At 40.6% G+C, this 12067-nt stretch overlaps 1 protein-coding gene across 1 annotated transcript in view; it reads left to right on the top strand.

Moving 5' to 3' along the window:
- Nucleotides 1–1490: 1490 nt before the first annotated feature.
- LOC307249025 (retinol dehydrogenase 11) overlaps nucleotides 1491–12067 on the top strand; it is a gene marked incomplete at its 5' end in the record, with an annotated part of 12039 nt that continues 1462 nt past the window's right edge. The window contains 5 exons of the mRNA XM_080025620.1: nucleotides 1491–1647; nucleotides 8502–8741; nucleotides 9294–9383; nucleotides 9513–9701; nucleotides 10397–10506. Coding sequence (XP_079881746.1) covers nucleotides 1491–1647; nucleotides 8502–8741; nucleotides 9294–9383; nucleotides 9513–9701; nucleotides 10397–10506 — 786 coding nt within the window. The remainder of the gene's footprint in view (nucleotides 1648–8501; nucleotides 8742–9293; nucleotides 9384–9512; nucleotides 9702–10396; nucleotides 10507–12067) is intronic.

The raw sequence follows: 12067 nt of genomic DNA, 5'->3' as shown, positions 1-12067 counted from the left end.
AACCAACAGTTCCCGGTTCACTATATGTTGTAATGTTTTGCAGCTGGTTTAGCTTATGGAAGGATGCAGCACACAAGTGAAGTTTCTGGGAAAAGACTGCCCCCACCCTGAAGTCAAAGAAGTCCACCTCCATAACACACTCGCAACATGGATCTGGGAAGATGAAAACAGAAGCAGACGTTGCAACCTTTTACCAGGCAGGAAGAAGCAAAACTGATTCAGTCCAGCCATGCTACAAGTTCGGGTGTGTTTTTTATATTAGGGGTGCTTGGGGCAGATTCTGGAGAGGGATTTTAATCAACAATGTAATGTTGCTAAATACAACATACTGTTTGAAATCCCTAAAGATCAAATAGTCTATGTGGCAGTTGGTTTTAGAGCTTTAGTGATGGAACAGTGTAAGCTGCCCATGGCCGTATCCACCATTGTGGTCACCGAGGTCCCGACCTGGGTATTATTTCTGAGGTGCATATACAGTAATATAAAATATTTTACAACACCAATATTAGCAACTCTCTCATCTGATCATCATCATTGCTTGTCTGAACTTGAGCTTCCCGTTACCACAAAAAAACCTTCGTCAACACAGTGGTTCTTTGATTTTATCAACAACGTGAGGAAAACTGGACACAGGTAACATAAAATTGTGTTAGTGGACTTATTCAATAACACTGTTCCCCAAGTCACCAACTGACGGCCAGCTCCTGTGCTTGTGTCGAATTGTCGCTAATTTTACAGAGAGGTGACTATTAGGCACTGTGTCTTAGGGGCCCCAAAGGAACACTATAAATACATTTTCTTTAGCAAAGACAAACCGATATAATCTTGCTTCGTAGTACAGCCCTCGGGTAAACCACACCTGTTGGCAATGATCACAAACAATCACAACATTGTTTCAGTATGAACTTTTCTGAAAACTACCTATCTATCTGATCAATCTTGAAGCTGTTGGTCATATCTTTGATCATGACATTTTGTAATATGGTTTTTAATAAGTTGTGTAGTTTTGGGCCGGCTCCATTCTTTACCAATTAAATCAAACTGTTAGCTTTTGACCTTTTGACACAACCAATGTTATTATTGAGCCACTATTTTGAGCCCCCTTTATCAAGCTCAGTTTTGGGACCAAGGTATTTCTAAAACCCTGCCTACGGCCCTGCTGCTGTGAGAAACATCTTACCTATGAAGCACAGTAAGCTGTGTTTGTGTTAGCTATTTAGTGACGTCCAAAGTTAATAGAGCATATAGCGGGTAAGATTTGAAACAGATGTTTTCATGAGAAGAATATTTTAGTTTACGCAAATGTACCGGCAGCACAACCCCCCTGCCCAAATGGAATTATGTCCCTTCCTCAATAAAGTTGGAAAGCATGGGATTTTAGACGCAGCTGTTGCCTACTCTGAGAGGGGGTGAGAAGACGTTGCGCATGCTGCCCGGCTGCTACCAGATGCCCTTTTCGATTTGCCGCTGACAGACGCTCAGACAGTGAAATGATTTGGTTTGATATACTTTGCCACCCGGTGTGGGCAGTGTCCACGGCGTTGCTGGCGATCGTTGTGCGCATACAGAGGAGGGGGTGCTGGCATCCACGAGACTGTGCCGTGCGCCTGAGAGGGAAGACCGCTATAGTGACAGGAGCCAATACAGGTTGGTCGAAAAAATGTCGCGCTTTTTGCTTCGATTTGACTGTTACTATTCACAATGGCTGTGAATTCTTGAGCTGCATGCAACATTGTGTTTATAATACGAGCCGAGATGTCCTCTTTTGGAGTAACAGGATTGTTTTAAAGCAACTCCCAAAGATGTGCAATGCAGGCTACATAACCAGATTCTTACTGTGCAGTGCATAATATTAGCTTACCAATGTTACTCATTTGTGTCCCCTTAAATTGAAAGTAAAAGATCTTGTTGGAAAGTAAATGTTTCCAGATGTTTGGCCATATTTCCCTGCCAAACACCTCCACTAAATCTGTGCTTGAATAAGAATCCATTTTAGCATGATACATCATAATGCCTAGGTTTGTTTATTTGCTCAAAATTAACTTTGTATTTATTGTTATATGGTGTTTTTTACTACTAGTTTGTAATATTAGATGGGCGTGCAGTGCATAAGCTTGTCATTGTATTGTCAAAATTGTTGCAAAGCTACTGCTCTTTTACCTTATGTAGCCTACTGTACATTTTAACAACCAGGAAGAGAGTTGCGAGTGCAGGTTGTAAATTGTAATGATTAAATAGCTTCAGTATAGTTCTGAAGCGAAACCCTAAAGTTAAACGTAAAACACTTAAGAAGAACTAAGCAGCTCGAAAGGAAGTGTGACTGGTTAATGTGATATACTGCTTCTGTCTGTGAAAACAAGTTATATCTATCTATTATATCTAGAAAAAAATTCCAGGCAGTGCTCATAACCTCCCTTTTCTACACATGCTGTCCCCATCTGCTGCAACCTTCGCTCCCTGTCTCCCTCCTCTCTTGCCTTATCTGTCCTGTCTGCTCAGCCTTCACCTGACTCAGTCTTGCTCTTCTTGCCCCCTGGACCTTTTTTACAGACACTCTCCTCTCTACCTTGTCCTCTTCTCTGGACTTTTCTCTGTCCTCTCTCAACTCAAGGCAACCTCGCCCGACTACTCCAGTCCAGTGGGTGTCTGACTCTGTGCTCGCTGACAGAACAACACTATACGAAAGTGCAGCTGAAAGGAATTGGTGGAAATCCAAGAGCCCTGAGGAATTCCTTGCCTATTCTTTCCTCTTTCCCTTTCTCCGCCGCCTCCATATCTGCAGCAATACACTCTTTTTCCACTCATATTCATCAGCTTTTCTAGGGTCGGGTCGGGTCGGGTCGGGTCGGGTCGGGTCGCTGGGTCAACCGATCCAGCAGGGGACCACAAACTTTTTCTCGATCCAGAACTAAATCGTCAGTCGAGTCCCACCCAAAAAAACTCTCAACTCTCCTTGATCCTCACACGTCCTGGCATATGGCTTTCTACCGTATGCAGTGGCGTGCACAGGTAGACCTGAAGTGGTGCTGAAGCACCTGCCCTTTTCCCCTGGCCCAATCAAGTGCCCTTTTGAAGAAAAAAATAAAATAAAATCTGAAAGTTTTTTTTTTTTTACAGTGTATGTGGCCCATGCCGACATTATCATCTATAAATGCTCAACGATTAAAAACGTTTGACAATAATGCCCCAATAAATATGCCCCCCTTCCTCCTCCTCCGCACACACTTCAACGTGAACGCGCAGAGTGGACACAAACGGAGGCGCGTTGCCAGCAGTTCACAGCTGCTGCACACACACGCCTACTCCCCGGCCTGCCCTGCCCCACCAGCGAGGTAACACATACATTGCATGGAGTCAAGAGTGTATTGTTTGCCCCCTAAGCCTCAGTTGCCAAGCTATAACTTGCATTTATTTGTCTCTGTTATAAAGTAGCCTCTATCATGCAGCGCCACACAGCTGAGCATAAATTAGCCGACTGTCCTGCTTAACAAGCTAGCCCAAAAAAAAAAAATAGATATGACGTGATGAACACAACTAATGTCGGCGGAGTTTGTCACTGGTACAGCATGTGAATCTATCAGTATGCTGAATATTTAGTGTTGTTTAGGTTTACTTTAGGCTATATAATTAACACATGCAGTAATTTATTTGCTAAATGACAAACAGGCAATTCCCAATTGCCTGCAGATAAAGTAGCCTTGTGCCTGGTTGTAATGTAACCAAGCAGTCTTATTTTATATGGTTGGTCTCTTTTTATTTACAAATTGCAGTATAATGCCTAGAAAGGAGAGGTTAAAAAGGCAAAAGAAAGGGAGCTACAGCAGGCAGCCCAGGGGAGCAGCTCTCTGCTCTCCTGGATGAAAGCATCCACCAGCAGCAAGGAGGAAGATGAAGATGAAGGGTCAGAATCAAGACCAGAGTCATGTTAACTGTCCATTCTTAAGCCTGGTCTTAACTACGCCCATTCTTAAGCCTGGTCTTAACTACGCCCATTCTTAAGCCTGGTCTTAACTACGCCCTGCTACTTAGCAGTCACAACCAGGTTTAGTTAAGACCAGTTGGTGCAACCAGCCCCTGGGGAGATCGGAGATCAGGGGCCTAACGAAGACTTCAAAGAGATAATTCGGGATAAGGGATTATTTAAAAAAATCCGAAACTGACTGTTTTTTTTCCAAACATGTACATTTTTTCTTTCTGCTTTTTGGTAATTCTGTGTCTCCAAATTATTCCAGAAAATAGTACTAAATAGCCCACATTGACACAGGTGATTTAGCCTTAGCTTTCTTCTCAAAGTGCACCTGATTGATGAATTTTACTTTAAAAGGTTCAAATTTTTCTTCCAGGGGAGCATTTCCCCTGACCCCCCTAGAAGGTCCAGGGTCCCAAACACAGTCTCCCAAATTCCTTTGAGAAACACTATGTGTGGCCGGGTATTAAAAGTCATTAGGCCAGGGGGGGATTTTGTACAAGTACCCTTAAAATGATTTGGTCATTCATCGATAGAATATATTGTGCACTTTTTTTTGCAATGAGCACTTGCCCCCCAAAATGTCTGTGCACGCCACTGACCGTATGACTTTACTTTCCCAACCCACCTGTCATACATACATAGCGTCTTCATCCTCCACCCTGACTCAGCTCTTGTGTCACAGTTCTGCGCCAGGTGGTTTTTGGCCTCCCGGGTTTTCTTTTGCCTGGTGGTGTCCATCTTAAGGCGACTTTTGTGATGCCTGTCAAACTGGTTGTTTTTGTATCAGTCATAAAGCAAGCGGAGTAAGCCCACACTGAACCCCTTCTGACGTAAATATGTACAGATCCGTCTCTCTTCTGCTGTTTATTTCCAAAAGACTTGAGCCTGTGCCTTCGATCAATTTTCTACATATCTCCGTCAGAAACACCTTCTTGATCTTCCTTATCAGTCTTGACTCAAGGAGGACCAATCAACTGAGACTTTATGTCCTTCTCTCTGTGACAGAGGAACTCCATGTTTTACAGAGCAGCTTCCTTTTCCTTTGTAGTCATTCCACTGGTCTTTTCAGCAGTGTTTGGAAGAGTGAACCACCAGAACTTCCTCTACACCCATCAAGTGCTCAGAGTCTCAGCACTCTTCCTGCTTACATCCTACCTCAAAGACTGTACCTACATGCTAACTTGGAGAAAGTCTGAACCTTGTTTACTCACTGGGGTTCCCCTCGGGGTTCTTCTCTGTAGACTAACTTAATCGGCTCTGTTATTAACTCAGGTTAACTTTCCTTCCACAGCTACTCAGATGACTCTGGACAGATTCTGTATTTTCTCTGGTCTGAAATCAAGGGGGCAGCAAAAACCTCTGTGTGTCTGACTGACATCTCTCGAAAGATTTGTGCACACCAAACAAAGTTCAATCTGGACAAGACAAAGCTGTTCTTCCTGGCAGGACGTCCAGGACCTTTTCTACAAACTATCCTTTAATGCAGACATTGCAGCAACACCCCACTCATGCAGATACATGCTCCACCACATCAGGAGTATATGTCCCTTGGTCCGCCAGAAGGCTGCGGAGGTTCTGGTTCATGCTCTTGTCATCTCACTCTGCAGCCTGAATGGTCTCAAACACTACACCGTACCTCCACCTCCTGCACTGGCTCAGAGCAGCTGCTTGAATCTGATTCAAGACACTGGTACTTCGAATGGCTCAGGCCCATCCTATATATGCTGGTTATGGTCAAAATATATACCCAGCCATGGCGACTGTCTGCTGTCCTATAGCTTCATAATGGTTGAATGATCTACCCATTGCTATTGGGACAGTAGAAACTCTACCCATCATTCTTTGAAGATTGAAACCCCATCTGTTCTGAACACACATTGGACCATGAAGTAAAAGGAAGAAGAAAAAAAACTCCCCTCTGTTTCTAAATATAGCACTTGAAACAGTTTTGCTTTAGCTTCAGCTAAATATAATTTGATAATGGTAATTATAAAGAATCAGCATGATGCCTGATCACCATTCAGAAAGGATTTTAAATGGTCAGTTTAACCAAACTATACACACATGTAGAAAAGTTCTGTTTTATTGACCAACTTTTGAGATCCATTATCAACAGTTGTTATGACCTGATCAGGAGTGTTACCAATTACCATAAATATACTCATACAATAAATTATTCTCCATGTAAAAATCTCTGATGCTTACTTTCATAAATTCATAAAATCTGGAAATCTGGTTTTGTACTCAAGCAAAACTACATCATCTGGTTTGTTTTGGTCTCTAGACCATACAGTCATAATGACTGTGTGACCTGAACCACATGAATAAAACGGGCTAAAGGACAGCAGTGATTGTGAAATAGCTGTGAATAGTTTTAATCTGTATTTAATTCATCCCTAAATTCTGAGTCTGACAGCTGTTTAGCATTATGTCAGAAATAGCAAAGCGAGTGCATGTGGCCAACACTGTAGGTTTTGGTTTTGTCAAATGGTTGGATGAGATCAACTTGGATCCTTTCTACAGGGCCATCATCACTAATAATTACAGAAAATGTCACACATATCTTGAATTATTCTTTTTCATCCTTTGATTCAAATCTGGGCCTGCTTGGGCTGGAAATAATGTTGGTCAGGTTACTATGTGGTATTCTGGACCAAAATAAAGCTTTCAAATGATAGAGTAAAACCAAAAACGCATTGGTATAAGATTCACTGAGGAAAAGAGTCACTAACAAGCACAGCCATGAGTTCACTTGCTTTAACGGAATGTAATTTAATACACAACCGTATCACCCTTCCTCCTACAGCTTGTCACAGCCCCAGTCACAGTCCTCAAAGAACTCTGAGCGGAGGATCACAGACAAAACAATAATTTAAAAAAAAAAATTCTTCATTACTACATGGCTGACCGCTTTTATAACAAATCATTACCTGGTGGAATACAAGTAAACTATACCCTTACTGATGACAGATTATTGATTAAACTGAAATTGATGATTTTTAATGATTTAAAGCAAGTTTTGAAAAAAAACTCCACAGGAAAACACCTCAAAAACTCCACAGGAAAACTTAAATGCCCAATTTAAAAAAAAAAAAAATTATCTTAACCTTTTCTGAAAGAATAATTTTCCTACAAATAACCTTTTTGTATTTTTTATTTACTGGATTTTAAATAATGAAAGAGCAGTTGAGACAGTGACGAATGGCAACAAGTGACTCATTTCCCACATTAAATCAGTGATTCTTGAGAACCGGGACAAAAGCCCGTCTTCCATTATGTAACTGCTGTTATGTTTAAAACTAAAAATATTTAAAATTGTAGATGTTATTAGGGATTAAGAATAGAATGTCTGAAGCACAATTATCCCCTTAAATTAAATGTTATCATTATTATGTCAAATATATACGTCCAAAACAGTGTGTCCTCAGAGAAGGTTTCAATCTTTCATATGCAATAAAACCTGTTAAAAATGTACTTTAATGATCAAAAAGAGCTTTTTTCAACAAAAGCAACACTAAATAATCTCTCATATCAATAAAAACAGTTTTTCTATAACACATTCATGTTTTATAAGGATTCTAAGTGATGGGACAACTTTACTGAAAGTCAACACCGTCAGACATTTCATTATGTAAAATGTAATAAAATCAGGCGAAATAAGGGGCGGCTGTCACTTTGAAGGACCTCTTGTCAAATTCTACCTCTGCAGAGTACATTAGAGTCAGACAGGCTCTGATAAGTGTTGTAGTTTTAGAATATTGTACATTCCGAATCTTGAAAGTCCTGTGTCACAACCATGATATGTCAACACCGACTTACAATTTCTGAAGAAGTTATTTGAAATTTTTTGATAATTTTATTTTCCTGAAGTAGTTCATACTAGCACCTAACATCAACATAAAAACCAAATGGCTACTAGATCAATTCCATTTGTTATGTTTAAGAAACATTAAATATGTCAACACCGTCAGACAGGATATCTGACGGAGTTGACATTTGACGGTGGTGATAGGCCAATGACGGTAAAAAAAACAAAATCTGGGAGGTTGTGTCAAAGCTTAGCTCAGTAGCTTAGTATATGTTGGATACATACATGTAATTTAATTTACCGAAACATAGGGTTTGTATTTTTTCAACATTGCACCCTGGTTTGTCCCACTTCCCAAGAATCACTGAAATACCTAAATGAAAAAAGGCCAAATGGCATTCAGTCTGGTTACCAGGCTGCCTGTGTGCCTGCTTAAACATAGCCTCCCCTCTGTTTTGTCATCATTTAGCCCTATTTGTGTTTCTTCTTTTGACATTATGTTATTCTGCGTCTGTTAGTCTGTGATAAAGGTTAAATACAGTAGATAATACATTTCTTTCGCTGTGATTTTAAAACACCTCCGTTAGCTCTTTAAGGTGTTTACACTGACACATGTCATATACAACACGGATAGATAGGCAGATACTAACCATCTTATATTCTTTTTTTTTCACTTGTAACTTATATTAATAAATAATTTTTGCTCTCTTCCATTCTGCTTAGGGATCGGGAAGTTCATTGCCTTGGACTTTGCGCGTCGCGGGGCCCGTGTTATCCTGGCCTGTCGCAGCGAGGCCCGGGGGACAGCGGCACTTAAGGAAATCAGGGAGAAATCAGGAAACTCTGACGTCCACCTGCGTCTGGTGGATCTGTCTTCTCTGGACTCTGTCAGGGAATTTGCAAAGGGGATTCTTGAGGAAGAGAAAGCGCTCCACATACTTGTCAACAATGCGGGAGTATCAGGTGATAAAATGCTTTCATTCTTGCATTCATTGCTATAGGATTTGTTCTCTCCCAAGACATCTCAGTGGGAATTCGGGCTGAGAAAAGTGCTTGCTAGTTTGGCCTCATCATGAGCTAATAAATCCGTCAAATAAAACCAACAGGAAATAATATAAAACAATAGGAAATCCACATTTCACCATCTGGCACACATCAGGCTGAAAAGAACAAGCTGTGCCACAGTCACTGCAACTGTCTGCAACTGAAAATGCAATTTTTTTTTTGCAGTGGCAGAGCTTTCTATTGTACGTATTTTAATTGGGGGTTTGTCATAACAAACACAACTCCAACATACTAAAAGAAAAAATATGGATGCACTGATAAAATAAACAAACAAGCAGTACTCTACAAGCATAATTCTATGTTGGTGGTTAGTTGTAACGGTCAGAAAATGCATTATGTCGGTTAGAAGTACTCAAATATAGAAGTACAAAAGTGTGTATTTATGATTTCATATTTTGTAATTCTTATCTAACGTGTAAAAACCACATTTTTTAATACTTGTACTATCAGGTTTACCAAGACAGATAACCAAGGATGGGTTGGATATGTGTTTTGCCACCAACCACCTTGGACCTTTTCTTCTCACCAACCTCCTGCTGGGTAAGACTGTGGCCACCCTTTAACAGACAGACAGACGGATAGATAATCTGACTGCGTGTCAATGTGGTGACAAACTAAACACTGTAGCTCTTCTTATCTCTCACTCTGCATGTCTTTGTCTCATTCCAGACCTGTTGAAACGCTCAGCTCCGTCGCGTATTGTCAACGTGGCCTCATGTAACCATAAGAAGGGTGAGGTGGACTTCTCTCATTTTCGGGGCGAGAACCTGACTTATTTTCGAGATAGCGTCTACAATCACACCAAGCTGCACACTGTCATCTGTACCAATGAGCTAGCCCGTAGGCTACAAGGGACAGGTAGGCTGAACTGAAACTAAAAAAGCTAAACTAAAAAAATATTCTCATGATTATCACCAATGAGTACAGCTAATGCATGGGTCTTTCATATTGAGTAAGAGCTGCAGAACATGCATGATGATGCTAATGAGAGGCTGTGACAATGGATACATAAGGATCTTAAAATGGAATTGTCCATTTAGAATTAAAGGATTTGCTGTCAGTAATGGATATCATTAAACGAGATGTGTTGGGTCCTCAACACAAACGTAAAAATGAAATAATTTCCCTCTTGTGTTTTTGTTTTTAAAGAAAACCCTTTACAGTTAGTCATTTTATATACTAAATGTTTTAATCTGGTCTTCTACTCCAGCGCCACTGCCTAATAAACACTGTATGTGACTCATTTAGTGAGCTTCAGTTGCCAAGAACAAGTTTGTTAAAACAGGGACTCTAGCTGTTAGCAAATCGAAGCAGCTGGAACCAATTTCCCCCTTTTGTGTTAAGAATATCTACAAAGGAAATTCAGCAATCAAAAACTTACCAGTTTATTTATCCCTCAGTGTTTCTGTCTTGCACTCTGAATTTGTGTGTGTGTGTGTGTGTGTGTGTGTGTGTGTGTGTGTGTGTGTGTGTGTGTGTGTGTGTGTGTGTGTGCGTGTGTGTGTGTGTGCGTTTGTGTGCGTGTGTTTCTCTTTGTGTTTATGCACATGTAGGTGTCACCGCAAACTCTGTCCACCCTGGTATTGTCATGACGGAGGTGTTGAGACACTATCCATTGTTAACGCGGTTTATTTTCAACCTTATTGGATTTTTCTTTTTTAAGGTAAGTGCATTGTTGCGTTGAACTGCAAAGCTTCTGTCCACATTATTTTCTCACCGTCGAGAGAGACCTTCCTGTTGTGTTCCATTCAATCCCCAGTTTAGGACTCATTAACCTGTGTTGAGTACAAGTCAGGATGTTTGCTTTTGAGAGTGTATGAAAAAGTGCTTATGTGTGCAGCCATTGTTGCAACAGCTGGCTGCAGCATAATGTCAAATTGTCACACATCAAACCACATCACTTGCTTGAAAAACCCAGGAAAAAAAGTTGATTATATTTATGTTTGCAATATATTTTACAGCTCAACGATGGTTTAAGACTAACAAAAAGGGGCTAAAAGTAGAACTTGGCACACGCAATAATTGTTCCAGGAATCCTTTGTTCTTTAGGAAAGCCTTTGTCTGATAACCAGATGTAGCATAGTCAGTTAGCAACAGGAATGCCAGTACTATTTTGGGTTTGTTTGTTTAGGCACTTTACTCCAGTACATTGGAGTCAGAATTAAGAAGTGATGTTGAAGGGCTGGCTCTTAGCTTTCATTCAAGTGTTCAACAGCGCTTGAACTCCCATGAAAAGAACAAAACCAATTAACTGACCCTTCGCCAAGCCCGTAACTACCTTGGTCACCATGATTCAAACGTACCAGTCCAGTTTGTACGCAGATATCAATGGTAACAATGATTTACCGCTCACAATGATTTACCGCTCACTATTCGTGGTTTTTAAAGCAGTAGGCTAGGTCCATGACTTCAGGTAAGCAAACAAGTAGTGATCTAGCTCACTCACATCTGTGAGATGGATGAAAACTCCGGCTGAGGTTTTTGATATGTAAATCTGAACATATAAATTCATAAAAATAACGTAACCATATGCCCACATAATTATGAAGCTGGCTAATGATATGCTAACTCCTTGCTTTGAAAAAACGAAAATAATTAACACTACTATGTTGACAATGGTGTCTTTTGGTTTAGCAGAAAAAAATCAGGTTTAAAACTTTGGCCCTCCAAACCCTTTGGATACTGAATAGATCCCTGCACATTGCTTTGGCATGTTTTCTACAAACTCCATTGCCCAGCGGTTTAGAGATAAAGAAAATGGAACTATTTGTTAAGTTGATGTTGGGAAGAACTGAGAGACACGTTGTTGGTTCTGAACTCTTCACAAGATTTCATCAACAATAAGAAGGAACAAAAGTAATACTGGTATATCACTTATTTGTCAAGTCAAGAACATCCCATTATTCGTCCATATATAATAAAAGAATAATAAATAAATAAAAGAATCGTCCTGCTGCATGGCCAGTGGCGACACAACTCAAAGTAAGCCGGTTTCACTAATTGCTAGATCTTTGAACACAGCAGCAGGTGAAGGCAGTGATCCTAATCCAAATTCTTATCACAGGTACCATCCGCTACCTGCATGTGAATGCTAAAAACAAAAGTCTGGTGTTTATACAGTAGGCTACATAGGGTATGTAAACAGTTGGCAAATTCAGCTTGCCCGGCTACACTTCTCCAACCAATCAGCTACATGACGACTGCAGTTGCTAAGGCGAGGCACG

The sequence above is a fragment of the Ammodytes marinus genome, assembly GCF_949987685.1.
Source record: "Ammodytes marinus genome assembly, chromosome: 4".
In the NCBI taxonomy this organism is placed as follows: Eukaryota; Metazoa; Chordata; class Actinopteri; order Uranoscopiformes; family Ammodytidae; genus Ammodytes; species Ammodytes marinus.
Note: the sequence above shows the minus strand (reverse complement) of the source record. Positions and strands in the feature narration are given on the sequence as shown.